Source organism: Gopherus flavomarginatus, chromosome 15, assembly GCF_025201925.1.
Source record: "Gopherus flavomarginatus isolate rGopFla2 chromosome 15, rGopFla2.mat.asm, whole genome shotgun sequence".
NCBI classification, from domain to species: Eukaryota; Metazoa; Chordata; order Testudines; family Testudinidae; genus Gopherus; species Gopherus flavomarginatus.
Window position 1 is genome coordinate 8964112 of NC_066631.1, and position 16208 is coordinate 8980319.

General features: G+C 40.5%; 1 protein-coding gene across 1 annotated transcript in view; it reads left to right on the forward strand.

Moving 5' to 3' along the window:
- FBXW8 (F-box and WD repeat domain containing 8) overlaps positions 1-16208 on the forward strand; it is a 68159-nt gene that overhangs the window by 24720 nt on the left and 27231 nt on the right. The window contains exons 5-6 of the mRNA XM_050924138.1: positions 5474-5631; positions 14407-14603. Of these exons, the coding sequence (XP_050780095.1) occupies positions 5474-5631; positions 14407-14603 (355 nt within the window). The remainder of the gene's footprint in view (positions 1-5473; positions 5632-14406; positions 14604-16208) is intronic.

Genomic DNA, 16208 nt, shown 5'->3' on the forward strand with positions numbered 1-16208 from the left:
TTAGTTGCAGTTGTACTTTACACAAACACTAATTAGACAGCCATCAACACTGAGGGCCAAAGGCTTACTAACAATGCAACTGTGATAGCAGTGTCTTAATTGCTTGAAGGTAATTGTCATTAGGCAGCCATAAAGACATCTGGGGCTCTGGAGAGAGATCAGTCTTCCTCCCCCTTCCCCAAATTTGTTCTGGCTCTTGCTAGCCAATGTAGTTAAGCTTTTTCAGATCTGATTTTGTTTTTGTCCAGTTTCCCAGTTTTGCCCTTATGAAATTGTCTGCTTCTTCAGTACCACTTCATTAGAACAGTGTCCAACTCCCACACCTCCACTTCCTTCCACATGTGCTGCATTTCAGTGCCCACTGCTGAGTCAGCATGGAATACCAGCTGAAGCAGGCCACAGGCTTTTTTTCTAACCACCTGTCTTCCACTTTCACCACTATAAAAGAGAGAGAGGAAACTATTGCTTACCTTCTTGTAAAGTTGCTGCCAGTAAAAAGCAGTTAAATTATTGTTTCCTTAAGTAAGCAGATGAAAAAAATCCCTCATTCGTGTGGTGTGCATTCAGTTTTGACTGTAACACTTTTTGTCTTGGGCTAGTAAGTTAGGCCTAGAGTTTTAAAGGTATTTAGGCTTTGCTGCACTGATCGTCTCAATGACTAACTGATTTAGGAGCCTAAATCCCATTTTCAAAAGAGATTAAATGGAATTTAAACTTCTGAGAGACTGACTCTTTCGTGACAATGAGATTTAGGCTCCTTAATTAGTTAAGCACTACAGTGCTGATCACAGCAATTCCTAAATACCTTTAAAAATCTGAGCCTTAACATCTCTGCCTCTGTTTCCTCATCTATAAAATATGGATGATAATCCTTATCTGCCTCAAAGGGGTGTTTCAAGGATTAATTGATGTTTTGTAAAATATTTGGATGTAAAGCACATGTTAAATGTAACATGTTCACTGTTGGATTAAAAATTGGTTTAGTTAACACAAGCAGATCAAGCTAGGGTGGTTCTTATATGGTAACTTCCTTGGAGGTGTATTGCAGACTGCATTTCAGAATTAGGTAATAGCAGTACCAAACGTAGTATCAGAATAAATAATATCGTGATGGAAGGTTATGTTCAGTATATTCTGCAATAAATAGTAGTAGGAGAAAGGCATTAACACATTCAAAGGTAGAAAAGATTGTTTTTAGAGATATTAAGTGATGAGGTAGGAAAGGGCTCTTCTGGTTAGCAGGAGTTTCAGAAGCAAAGGCTCTCTCACCACCATTGGCAAAGTAGTAGAACGGGACACAGGAAGTGGGTGCTTGTTGAGTGCTAAGTGTGGCTGGGAATTAACTAGAAGCAAGGTTCTTAGAAGTTTCAACAAGACCACAGAGAGTGAATAAAGTATTTGTGATCTGGAACTGGATCTTGAAATGCATTGTGATGTTCAAGGATGGGGAGCAAATACAGAACATTCTGCCACTCTTTAACATAGGATGCCTTGTAGAATAAACTATTTTCAATGGAGTAGGTGTTTAAATGTCTCTGTTTCATGGAAAGTGAGTATGAATTCACTACTGAATTCAACAAAACAGCAAGGGCAAAATAGAAAACAGGTGACTGATACCCATACTATAGAAAATAGCACCTATTTATTGCTCTATTAAAAATAAATTAGATTTTTTTCCTGACATAAAGAAGTCCAGTTGAGCTTTAGTTGTCATCCTTTTTGGCAATCTCAGCAAAGAAGCCAACATGTGAATGGGCTTAAGACTGTCTATATCTGGTCTGTATCTAAAGGACTTCATTGTGTGGTGGTCTCAGTTTAGCATAAATCATCAGAAGAAGGTTTGCATGAGAATCCTAAAAATTACTGGGGGGAGGCGGGAAAGAATCTTTAATAGATTAATTCTAGCATTCCTATCATCTAGGACCAGATTATTTACTGTACAGTGTACTATTCTGCTGAGCCAACCTATGGTTGGCAAAACAGCCACATGAACATGAAACTTTGCCTTGTGCAACAAATCCCTTGATGTAAAAATGAATTGCTTTAAGTAGAAAAGCTGCTTTTCTTTTCTTCTAACACTTTAACAATGTTTATGGAGCTAACATTGAGACTGTATTGTCCTTTAGAATAGCATTAAAGGAAAATTGTTTTAAAAACTCCTTTTCACACTGGAATCTTTGCAGTTTCACTGTTAAGGAATCCAATGCCAATCAGCTATTTTTATTCCCTCATGTGTGGTAGCGTGTTTCAAGTCCCAGAGTGCTTATCTTCCATGCGTATAGAGAAGTTAGCCATAGTTCTTATAGGAATATCAAATTCTGTTTTCTTTCCTCCTCTGTCTCCTGCACTTTCTTTTTACATTTGCACATCTGAATAAGTGCCCACAAGTATGCATTTGTGAGGGAGAGATGCTACTGTTTTTCTTTCTGTTAAGCATGGAGGTAAATATTCTGCTGCTCAGTGCTGTCAGCTCTAGTGATATGTGGTATCTCTTAAAGCTCCAGCTCCTGGAGTAATGTGATTACAGGAGAATCATACCTTTCATTTAAAAAATGATATGTTTTTAGCCCACATGTTTGGGAGGTAAGTGGGGCTTGGAAACATGAATCCCTAGTGCTCATACAATAGAAGGAAAATTAAAGACAATGCAGACTTTATTACTTTTCAGATCTCATGATTATGGGGTCCTGACTTAAAATTTTTAATGCTTGAGGCTGTGAATACTGGCTGCTGCCTGCTTCTCTCATGCAGTGGATGAAGATTTACGCTCAACTCCAGTGCCTCTTTCTGAGGAGTTAGGATTCTGCTGTTGAAAGAAAAACACTGTAACATCTATTGTTTGCTGCTTCTGAGTGGGGAAATTCAATTAGCAGGAGTTTCTGTTAGGAGACGGAGGTCATTTATTCTGGGTGCCTTGATTTTTGGGTGCCCAACTTGAGGCCTGTTGTGCATGATTACATTCAGGGATGCTGAGCACCCACAACTCCAGTTCAAGACCATGAGAGCTGCAGATTCTCAGTGCCTCTGAAAATCCAGCTGAAGGTGACTCGATTTGGACATTCAAGATCAGTGGACAATTTTGAAAGCTTTGGCCTTGGTGTCTTGGGCCCTGGAGACAAGATAATCATTTCACCACCCCTCCACCTCCATTCATGGATTTGCTGTCTTCATATCTTCTGGAGACGTTCCCCCACATGCACACAGTCTGTCTTGGTCATTTGGTCCAACTCTTCTGGCAGAAATGGGGGAAGTGGCTCAATGAGAAGGTGTGTGTGGGGGTGCTGCTAGTTTTTCTGTGGTGGTGGGAGAGAGCTGCTTGAGCCATGATCTCAATGGAGACCATCTGGGACAGGAAGAGAAGCCATTGCTTTCTGTTGATTTATATCCAATCACTTGAGTTGTGTGGAACTAGAACAATTTCCAGGAAAAGGAGAAGACATTATTTGGTCAGTGCCATAGCCCCAAATGGTCTGTCTGATTAAGCTAGAACTTTCTAAAATATTATGTTCTGGGCGGGGAATCTTAATGTTACTTACAAATTAATAATAGTAGAAACATATTTTTTACAATAGCACATAGAGGCTTCAGTTGAGATGGGTGCCCCATTCTGCTTGGTGTTGTAGAAAACATCATAAGTCATAGTTTCTGTCCCGAAAAGCTCATAATCTGTACAAACAAGGTGGGAGAAGGGAAACTATATTAACCCCATTTTGCAGGTGGGGAGTTGAGGCACTGAGAGATTAAATGAGTTGCACAAGGTCACACAGTAAATCTGTGACACAGCTGGGAATTTCCCAGATCTCACGAGTCTTAGGCCATGTCTACACTTAGAAGCTTACAGTGGCACAGCTGTACTGTTTTAGTTGTGCTACTGTAAGAGCACTTGTATAGCCGCGATATGCTGCTGGGAGATTGCGCTCCCGTTGACATAAACCAGCTCAACAAGGGGTGGTAGCTATGTTTGCGAGAGACGCTCTCCCGCTGACATAGCACTGTGCACACAGGCACTTACGCTGGCAATATTTATATTGCTCGGTGTGTGTGTGTTGTATTTCCGGAGTGTGAAGAAAAGAAATTTGCTGACATAAGTGCTAGTGTAGGCATGTCCGGTGCCTTAACCACAAGACCATCCTTCCTCTCATTTATCAGTAGTAGTATTTATTTCTCTTACTTATATAGCAGGAAGAGTGTTGTGCACTTTATAAACAAGGAGAATCCAAGTCCTCTGCCCTGAAGAGCTTTCAGTCTAATGAAAAATTTAATTCTAAAAGAAACTCCTCTGCAAAAAATTAGGGTGGATGTCAAAATTGATGAGAATGGGTTTGTCTTTTATTTGTAAAACACTCTCTGCCTCTAAAGAAACTGTTTTTAGAGCTTTCATTGTTGCAGTCCTACTGTGATTCCATATTAAACACGAAAGTGCACCATTCCTTTATTTTTTCCATTCCAGTTTGATACTGCTCTTTGACCAGTGGTAAGGGAGCCGGTGTGTGGGATAGTCGTCTTACATCCTTTCTTCAGACTGTTCCACTTTGCATATAGCATCCATTACTCTCTTCTTCCACACCCCCAGTTTTATGGTCAGTGCCTTAGAACACACCCTATAAAGTCAGGTTCTGTGCCACTCTCAGTTTTATGGCCTTAATTCATCTGTTAGGTATGGCTTGTGTAATCTGAGAGGCCTGTTTGGTTTTTTTTGTATTCTTAAGTGGAGTAAAACTAGAGATTGTCACGTGTTTCAGCAAGAGAGCTTTCTGTGAGAAGGCAGCACTGCCTGGATTCTAAAGGCAGGACTTAATTGTATGAACAAATCACTTAGCCTTCAGGGACTTTACTTGGGCAACTTTGATGCATGGATGAGGCATTGGAAAGCTTGTGCCTACAGAAAGCATTAGTTTTCAGTGTCTGTCCTTTGTGTGTGTAAAAATACTGCTGTTGATTAAAAATTTGTGTACATGGCCTTTGCAGTGAAGGCAGGACTTAAGGACAAAAGAGGGTTGATTCATAAACTACAATACATGTTTTGCCATTTATAGTGTGATATAATGAGCACTGATTCATTTGTTTTTTCCCCCTGTGCTCATCTCCCCTTACGCCCCTTCTAGAAAGTTAATGTATGTTGTTGCTATATTTCTAGAACTACAGCGGGGATCACTTTAATACATTTATTTCTAGACTGTTTGAAGGTCTTAATGGACCTGATTCTGTATTGAACAGTGGTGTAAATTAGGAATAATTCCGTTGAAATCAGTGGAATTATGCCATCATAAAACCTGAGTGAGTGAGAGGAGAATCAGACTCAGTATCTAAGTTGTTTTCGTGATGTTGCCATGCAGTGGACTTAAACAGAATGAGTCCCATTGCTGTGGGGTTTGGTTTTAAGGCTCTTTTTGTTTCCGCTTTCCTACTCCCATCTCTCTTTTTCCAAATCTTTTCAAATATTTTTGGAATGAATAACATCCTGCTCTTCCAGATATACATCAGGAGATGTGAGGTTGTGGGACACCCGCACCTGGGACTATACGGCCCCCATCCTGGAACCAGTGCATGGCTCTGCTGATCCTGGACCTCAGCCACATGTCTCCTTTGTGAGGATAAACAGCTCTCTGGCTGTAGCGGCTTATGAGGATGGTAAGTAACCACAACTCTCCTCCCTATTTTTTTTTTTAACAAAAGCTTTACAAAAATGAAGCAGCTGTGCTCAGCTTTTTGTGTGTCTATAATCCTCTGTATACACACACGCTTGCACACACGCTTGCTTTTATGTGAAAAAGTTGGCCAATAACCATAAATGCATTAGGAGGCACTGGAACATAGCACCCATTAAAACTGATGTGTAATTTCTACTGGAACTGCTGCACAGGGTTTGAGTGCCAGGCGGAGATCCAACCAAGCCGTCTTAAGCAAATAAATTGTTTGCTGTAAAATATTCTTCCTACAGCCTTGTTTTTCTTAGAGCACCCTGAGGCATGTTTATGGGACTATGGCTAAACTTTCAGTGCCTGGTTAATCAGAATTCTGCATCTTCACTCTTAATTCCCTGGATAGAATATACATAGGGTATATGTAAAGAACATTTCCTTTACTGATGTTGGGTTACAATATGTGGCTAAGAAGGGGAAAAAAAAATTTGTAAGCAATACCAGTTGCTTATTTTATCATGTACACTTACTTGTAAAATAAAAATAAAAAAGCCTAATAGTGTGTTTAATGGGAATATATTCTAATCCTAATGATCTATTCCTGTTCAGGATTTATCAGATGTGTGTGAGTGATATGGAGTTGAGGCAAAGAGTAACTAGACCAAAGACACAAGGTGGCAGGTCATGAGAAAAAGAAGGCTTGGATGAGGTGGATTCAATTAATTGGGATTCTGCTGTAGGAGTATTCCAAGCAAAGCTAACCACCGTTGTATCCTCCATTCTCCATGTAACTTGTGACGTGATTTGACATAAAAAAGACCTATTCCTCTCATCTTGTCAGAACCAAAACCTGATAAAGTTACAGAGCTGTGTGGTATTAGTGCTGATTTTGATACACTGTAATATCACCAGCTGGCAGGTGGGAACGAAATTGAAGTATGACAGCCAAATCAAATCTATATATTTATTTTTAATTTTTTTTAAGAACAAACAAGCAAAACCTCTGATAGAAACAAAGTATTTGGATTATAGTGTTTGTTGCAGTGTGAACTCTGTCATTGTTTATTGTCACCAGAAACTGTTAATAGGATATTTCCTCACAGCAGCCATTCTGTTGTAATTAACAGCTATAAATTGAGCTTGGTTATTTAAGTCACTGGATAATATAGCATAAGGTGGTTTGATGTCTAGATTTCTATCCAGTTTGTGCAAGCAGTGAAGAGAGCAGAGTTCTCTGGTTTTATTTTAGTTTGTGTTTTAGTCTTTCCAGTGATTAAAAGTCTAATTATCTGTTTGTCTCATGGTTGTTGTGTTGAACTGTATGTTACAATGTGAGAATAAGTAACTGTCATGAGTAAACCTGTATGTCTTAACTCTGCTGGGCATATTGCTGAATGGATTTTGTGACAGGTCAGTGATTATTCTGATTTGAGAGCCTCAGTCAGAATAGCTTAGTTTCCATATGCACTAGCATGTTTTATTGTTTTGCAGTTGTTTACTAACATGAATGACAAAGCTTATATTTACAGTTTAATGGAGAGAATTTATTTTTTATCTAAATGACAAAAACTTCCTGAATTAGTGTATGCCTTTGTTGTTGTTGTTGTATTTTTCCAGCTTTTTCTTCCTTTCATTTTGTACATTTGACTAATATAGAGAAAACAAACACCATAGTGTTGGAGATGGTGTTGTTAGGCAGAGAATCCATGGCTAGCAGACTCATTGAGATAACATCAGTTTCTCTCAGTTCAACAGAGCTCAAGCAGTGATGTCCCTGACATCTGATTGCATGGAAGAACTAACAGGCAGATTCTGCTTATTCAACATCTGCTGATAGCACTATGTATTAGTGATATGTATTAGTGACCTGGGAGGAGGAATAGCTCAGTGGTTTGAGCATTGGCCTACTAAACCCACTGTTGGGAGTTCAATCCTTCAGGGGGCCATTTGGGGGGGAGAGGGAGAATGTCGGGAACATTACTTGGTCCTGCTACTGAAGGCAGGGGACTGGACTCAATGACCTTTCAAGGTCCCTTCCAGTTCTCTGAAATAGGTATATCTCCATATGTTTTGGGGGTCTTTTTTATTACAGTTCAGCAGTTGTTAATAGTTCCTAAAGCATAAGAAATATAGCGAGCAAAGGGTTCGTCTTGTATGGAGGTTGTCGGTAATTTGTACCTGCATGCTATAGTATATTCTGGCTCTGACTGCACTGAAGAAGAGTTGAATTGAGAGTCCTTGTGACTGCACCCCTGGGGTATTCAATGGGAGTCAACCACAGGGGAACCAGATGCAAGGAAAGGTAGATGGAAAAACTGTACTGGGAGAACATTTAAGTTCTATCCTCCACTCTCTGTGCCCAGTAGGCACACTATATGTACACCTGGGGCAATGAGATTTGGCAACTTGATCCACAGTTGTGGGTTTTGAATTCCAACCCACTGGCCTCGTATTTCTTCTGCCTTGTTTCCTATTGTCAGCACTGGCAGTCCTCCAGTTTGATTTTACCACTAATTGTGTTGCACGTTACCGTACTGAAATGAATCAAATCAAAATGCTTTTCCTGGAGCATTAGATAAAGCAGGCGAGAGTTCTGGGTAATGAGCAGATGCTGCTAATGCAGGGACAGTAGCGGCCTTGCCAGGACTCCATCTGCTCCATGCTTGCTTGACTTTGGCCGTAAGCCACTGCTTTGGGGGAACTGAAGTCTACTTAAACTGCCCCCTCTCTCCCAGATTCTCATAGTTGGACTTGGAAACTTTCTATGGTGTAAAATGGGAACATGCTTTTTGTACCACCTTTAAGACTTAAGCTGTCATGTTTGTCTGTGGGTATAGAAGGGAAATAATGTTGCCCCCATTTATGTTAATATTTTGAAACCTAATCAGCAGTAGCTAATAGTACTTGTCATAGATTGGTATAGAACAAATGAAAGTGACTTCTGCAGTGATCAGAATGCACTTGCTTATACGCATGCTATGTTGTTAGGAATTGAGGCAGTGCTGCTTTTGAACTGAAAACCTGATATCTCAGTAGTCAAGATGGTGAGTGAGAGGCTCTCAGAGCCATTCCCTCATCCACCAAGCACCCTGTATTTGTAATATCAGACCTGGTCACCAAAACACTCCATTTCTATGTGTAGCACGCTTCTAAGTTCCAGAACATGCCACAAAATAGTTACAACACAAATAGTGTAGCTTGCAGATGCTTTAAGGAAGAAGGGGGCCTGGGTAAATGTTGCTGTGAATTTACTGTATCTCTTCATTGGTGAAAGGTATGTAAATTGAACTTTGATTTTACGCTTTACAAATAAGACTCTCATTTTGGTGATTTGGAATTAACTGAAATTTCAAATTTTCTCTGCTGAACATCTGAAGCTAGTTGGCCAAGGTCCCTTCTATTTTGTGGTTGCCAAGTAAAGGGATAAGTATAATTATAACCATCTTACAAATGGGAAAAAGGAAATAAGGAATAGTTTATTAACTCCAACGAGTCACAGAGCTGGGAACGGAATCCAAGTTTTCTTACTTCTAGTTCTGTGCCTTGTTCACTGAGCCATGATGAGAATCTCAACTTTCCAATTGTATTCAGTGTTAATTTCTAGCCCTAGTAGTCTGAATGATATCTGATCTTGCTGTTTATCATTTCAGTCTACTAGTGTTTTTTGGCAAAAGTCTAGGATTCAAGATAACAAGTTTGAGACTTTGGGCCAGTTCTATTTTTAAAAAAAACTCATGTTTCATTAATGGTTTGTTTCCCTATAATTCCAGGCAATATCATAGATAGTAGATAGTGTAGCTAGTATTCCAGATAACATGAGTTTTCAGTTCGTAATTTTTTCCTGTTTTCCCCTATTGAAAATAAAATACAGTATTTAAAAATAAAAAGTTTTACATTCAATTAACTTGGATCAGGATAGGAAAGGTGGGAGTTGGGCTCCTAAACAGAATAGATGAGAACTACCAGGAACAATTGCATTTAAAACCTCTCCCTCCAGCCTCCCCAAAAAAACCAGCCTGTAAATCACATTAGCTTCAGCAGTCCCACATGGCTGCATTGCTTTGAAGCTGAAGTGAGAGAATAAGATCCCCACCACAATGTCCAGGTTCCCTGTTCTAAAATGGAATTATATGGATGATTTCTTGCTTTGATCCTTGCAGATAATGTACATTTAGACTGGCCTACGTCTCGATCTACAAGGTTACCAGCAACCAATAGCTGCACAGTATTGTCTTAATGAGGAAGAGCTGATTAAGTGAACCCCCAGCATGGTTCATCAAGCAATATTTCAACCTGGTATCATTAGATTTAATCACAGTCCATTTCCACTTAAACTAATGCGTTAACTATTAGCTGGTAGCAGTAGTAGGCAGTTATCCCCTATTTTGATTAGCTACTAACAAGGAGATGCGACGCACACTGGTATAGGCTTAGTTTACACTACAAAATTTTGCTGGCATAGCTATATCAGCTACGACTGTGAAGAAAATCACAGTCTCTAGCCAACATAGCTATGCCAGCAAAGCCCCTTGTGAAGATAAAACTGTGCCAACAACAGAGTGCTTTTGTAAGCTTAGCTAATGTCATTTGCGGAGGTGGTGTAGCTATGTCGGCAGAACTTCTATCAGCTTATGATGCATCTCCACTAGGGGGCTCTGCCAGCATAGACAAGCCCACACTTTGCAGATAGTTGCAATGTAACACTTAAAAATGTACATGAGTATTTTGCATGTCTGCTTATGCAGGCCTACAACGTCATGAAATTAGAGCATAGATGTGAAAACAGTTCAAGTTAGTATGGTGGTAAAGCATCATACTTGGCACCAGAGGCAAATATATGTGAAACTAAATATAAAATTAGTTGCGTGGGAAGCTTCCATTGCTAATAGGGAGCATCTCACTCAGCTTCTTACTCAGGGAAAAACCTGTGTGGTTGTCTGGTTCTAAATAAGCATGTAGAGGCCTCAGTCCGAATCTGGGCTGCATCGTGTGAGGCCCTGTACAAACAGAGTAAAAGACAGACTGTGCCCCAGATAGCTTACACTCTGAGGCATAATGCAGCAAGTGGTTGTTAATACTAGGTGATCATCAGGAAGTAAGTGCAATGATTGTAATATCACAAATTAACAGCTGCACAAATTAACAGCTGCACTATCTTGCTCTTAACTGACTACTCACACTTACACAATCCAACTGAACATCTGTCTCCTTAAGCCAAAAAGGAAAGTAAGTATGCAGTAGTTTCTCAGTCAGTCTGAGAATACTGCACTGTCACAGCTCCACTGGAGCAGAGTTAAGGGTGTGATGTGACTCTGGCTTGTTGTGGAAGTGCCATTCTTACTCACAATTGTGTGTGTTTCTAACATTTGATGGATTTTTATTTTTTAAACTGTAGTGTTCTCGGAAGTTAATATGTGCTCAAACACTGCTGTGTGCTTGCAACCTTAACTTCACTTTAGCAAAGCTTTTTGTGTGGGAATGAAATATTGGCCACTGCTGGAGGCAGGAAGACAGACTGGGTAGATCAATGATGTCATCCAACCTGGCAAATCCTCTGCTTTAATATTTTATTTTAAAAAATATTTCTTTACAATGTGTGTTATCTCAGCAGAGATAATTTCAACTATAAAAATGGCTTTTCCCCATTTTGTCCCATCAAATACAATGTGAGTGAATAAAGCAAAGGCTGACTTGCCCATTAATTAATAAATTTTCTGGTGCTTTGGAGTGTAAGGACCTGCGCTCCCATTTCTTTGCTTCATAGCAATGCTGCTTTAGAGCTTGTATAATCCATATCTGTTGGTGCCCCTGAGGGAAGCGTTTTCTAACTGTTCCCTGGAACCAAGCAAGCCCTATACATGTTTCTCAGACATCACACACACAGAGGTGTGCACATGATATGCAATTCACTCATAATGAAAGAAAATACTAGTTGGCTCTTGCTCCCTATATTATTGTGCATTCATCCTCCAAACTGCTGCCTTAGTCATCTTCTAATTCTTGGCTTGACAGTTTAAAACAAACCTGGAATCCTGTATTTTCACAAAACCGTCATTCTCTGATCTTACCAATGATGTCTGCATATCCCCTTGTGCTGGAACAGGTATTCTGTGCATTTTATTTTTCTGATTTGGAGTGTAAGCATCTTGGGGCAGAGACTTTGTCTTTTAAATATTTGGTAAAATGCTATGTACATTGATACTATGTACATTGATTTGTCCTTTTCTGGTTTTAATGGATGCCATGTGCCATAAACATTTTAATGAAATGGTTTTTGCTTCTCAAACTCTGAGACCAAAACACTGAATCCCAGAGTTCTCCCTTTTATTCATGGGATAGAACAGTCTTCTGTGTGGTGGGCTTACTTCATGCTGTCTTGCATAAACCCCCAAGTTTAAGGCAAAACATTTCTTTTATGAAAAGAGAAGCAGTTCACTCTCTGTTTCTATTTTATACTCTTCTGCGGCCAGTGTTTCAGTGCTCTTGTTTGTAGAGTGCTAAAAGTGGAATAGGTTTTCAGCAGAAAAATATGAACACAGGGCCCTGCCCAGGTAAGTTTACAAATGAAACAGATTAGATCTAATTAAAGGTCCAGTTTGGATACTCAGAAATATGTACCTCTTCCTTTCTTGAAAACCAACTAAGCACAATATTGGTGTACTCAGTAGCTGATCTAAAGTGCCTGAGGTCAGACTTCAGCCCTGTTGTACCAGTTTGGAAATGTGGACCTGCTGGTCACTATAAAGTGAGGTAACCAAAAATCACAAAAGCATTAAGTCTTTATGATCACAAGCTACAGTTTCCAAAGCAAACAATAGTCTACACCAGCGTTTCCCAAACTTGGGATGCTGCTTGTGTAGAGAGAGCCCCTGGCAGGCCTGGTTTGTTTACCTGCCACGTCCGCAGGTGCGGCTGATCACAGCTCCCAGTGGCCGTGGTTCGCTACTCCAGGCCGAGGGACTTACTGACCACGGCTTCCAGCAACTCCCATTGGCCTGGAGCAGCGAACTGCGGCCAGTGGGAGCCACGATCGGCTGGACCTGTGGACGCGGCAGGTAAACAAACCGGCCTGGCCCACCAGGGGCTTTCCCTACACAAGCAGTGTCCCAAATTTGGGAAACACTGGTCTACACCATCCATTTAAACCTGTTAACTTGTTTTAAGCATGAGTATGCATGTGGCATGTGCTAATGTTCTATTTTGCAAAACCAATTCAGCAGTTATTTACCTTTCAAGCAATTAACATAATTGCCATTAGGCTAAGAAGTAATTTTGAAAAGTTCTGCTCTGAGCCCTTACGACTCCACTGGGACAGTTTTAGTTGGGACTTATTTTTTTAATGGAAGCCTAATTGCAGTTTTGGCTTTGGGCACACAAACAGAGACGGCTAACTATTTAGGCAAATAGCAGATTAATTTAAATATGCATCCCTAATAAAACAAAAATGGTCTCCATTATGGTTCTCATTCCCATGACGAGGAATATAAATATTCTCCGGGAATGCCATTAGACAGAGGCCTTAAGGATTGTCTGCATTATTTTATAGTGGTTGCACTTTCAAGATACCAAATAATCTTAACAAAAGTGAACATAAATCAATTTAAACTCATTTAGATACCATTTCCACTATGAGCAGTTTCATTACCACACTCTCGCCTTGCCTCCTTTGGGACACGGGACAGGCGTTTGTAAACTGGCATGGGTGCCTGTCCACAGCTGCTTGTCAGAGCTTTTATGTCTCCTATTGAAGTAGTAGCCACCATTAATCATTCCATCATTAATGGCCATGCTCAAGTAGAGGGAAAGCTTCTCCAGCTCTGATCCTGTCTGTCAGGCTGAAGAATTGCTGCTCCGTTTCAATGCAGGAGTAGCTTGGGAGTGAGCTGTAACTCACTTTGAGAGTTCAGCCCTGCTGATCTGTAGTACACTGATAACTCCAGTTTACTCTTGTAATTTGAAATTAAAGCGCTTGACTTTATGTACTTTACTTTTTAAGTGGAATTCTTTTGATTTATGCCACAAGCCAGTGCAATTGCCAACCTGTTACTCGCTTATCTGTACCACTAAAAGGAGCAACATTCCTTTTCCCTAGCCTGGGATACTGTGCTCTTTAGCTTTCAAAAAATAATAATCTTCTCTGCATTTCCCCCAGTCTCTGAAACATCAAGATTTGGAATTTAAGCATTGGTTGCATACTATATGTAACTGCCCTGCTAGGATAAGACCCTCGATTCCACTTTTAGAAGGGCACTGAAATTTCGCATCCTGTCCCCTTGTGCACAATCGAAAACCTATGCAAAGACACTTTGAGTGAGAGAATGTGAGGGAGAGGTCACTTAAAGCATTTAACCTGGCTTTTCCTTGATACTCTAGTTCCTTGCCGTTAAGTGAAGGTAAGTGTACAGTAGATAAGTCTTATATTAGCAGCTCTTTTTTGGAACTCCTTGTGTTCTTGCGAATGGTTAGTTCCATCCCTAGTGCATTGAGAGGAGCAGGGTTAAGGCACATACCAATATTCTCTGAAAGTCACAATGTAAGACTTGCTCAGGGCAAGAACAGTTATTACCCACACTAGAGCCCACTCTGCACTACTTTGCAGTGTGCTGGAGCTCTAGTGGCTGTAGGGAGTGAGTCCTGAAGGTGCTCCAGGACCTGCCTCCTGTGTGCCAACCCATTTCACTAATACACAGATGCTACCATCCTCAAGCTACTTTTGTTTATGAAATAGGGTAACAGAATCATTTGTTTTGCCTTTTATATGCAGGGACTGTTAATGTTTGGAGTCTCATGATAGGGCGTGAACCTATCTATCATTACCAGCACAATCAAAGGATACAGGCTTTTACCCTTAGCTTGGAGGGTGCAGTCATAGCAACTGCATCTGGCTTCGAGGTCAAGGTGGAAAGCCCTGATGACAGAGGATACTGGCAAACTATTGCACAGTTTGAAATCCAGAAATTGGTGAGTATTTTCCGGCTGGTCAGTTTGGTTCCAAGTGTTCCAGATCTCTGAATTCTTCCTGGCCAAGAGGGATCTTCCAATGACCTTAAAACGATGTTGCATGAACTATGTGAGAGCATTAGCAGCTAACTGGTATTGCAGTGAGTTAATGCATGTCTTTCATCCCTGAAGAGCTAGGATGAAATCCTGGCCTAAACTACAAGTGAAAATGAAGCTGAGCCCATATGGTGTGGGAGGTTTTGTTGTTTTTTAATTATTTTTTGTCAACATTAAACTAAGTTGGCTCATTTGTAGATCAAGGTTTTCTCACATAGAATTTCAGATCAACACTAGCTGATTAGTTCTGAGGCAGGATATCACAAGCTAGCTAATGCTGTCACTTGTGAAGTTGTAACTGGTTGCACAGCTTCTTTAGATTACACCTTCTGTCTATGGAGTTCTGAGGCTATTTTTTCTTTTTTAAAAATCCAAAGTTTATTATGGGCCAAGTCTGTTAAATGGTGTGAGGGAGCAAATGAGCGTATTAAAGTATAAATCTTCTGATTTCCGATCAGTACAAGAAAACTGGCTGTACAGCAAATGGCTATAGAGCTCTGATTTAAACAAACCTTAATACAACTTCCCCATCTTCTAAATGGAAACATCCGTAGAATACTTAAAAACAGAACAAAGAAGCCAACAATTTTGACACGTTTTCTAGTAAAATATTAAAACAACAAAGAAAGAACTCCATTGGAACTGGGTCACCCTGTCATGTAATTGTGAAGTTCTCAATCATGTTTATTTCTGTGGATATACAGAAAGATATCCACCTTCAGTATTCTTTCCCCTTCCTCCGTATGTAATACCAATTTCTAATATTTTAAAGAAACACTGAAGACATTGTCAGTTGTCTCTAAGGTTGGATTAGAAACCACTGCATGCAATTTATCTGTTTCAGGGGATCTCAACCCTTTCATACTGGAAATTCCAGCAACTCCTCTCCTGTTTAGCAGTATAGGAAAAGCAGAGTGACCACGATTCCCCACACCTGAGTGTGACCCCCAGGTTGAGAACCCCTCACCAGTTTCACCAGCACATTACTTTAACCTAGCAACGTTTCTGTGGTCTTAGTGGTTCTAGCAGGGAACTGAAAGTCAGGTCTCCTGGGCTCCATTCCTGGCTCTTCCATTGACTTACTGTCACCTTGTGCAGGTCACATGATGTAACCCCGTGTTGCGTCAGTTTCCCCCATCTGTAAAATGACTCTGTTAATATGTGGTGATAGTTCTTGAGGTGCACAGGACTGAGAGTTGCCTCCAGCAGGAAAGAAACTCACTTGTGCTTGCCTGGGTAACTCCCTGACACCTCCAGTCTGTTAGCCACCCAAACAATCTCCTCTGGGCTCTGCCAGCCCTGACTTTGCCTTGCAGGGTAATAGTAGGAGCGACACAGTTCCCGAGGCCATTTGAAGCTTTTCCCTGTAGTATCCAGCCCCTTATCCTCTGAACATTGACAGAAATGCCAGGTTAGCTGTCCCCAGAGGAACTGTGTGCTTATCAGCCTTTTTGGTTCAATTCAGGATCAACTTCTGTATAACATCACAGTACTGAGAGAGATTTATAG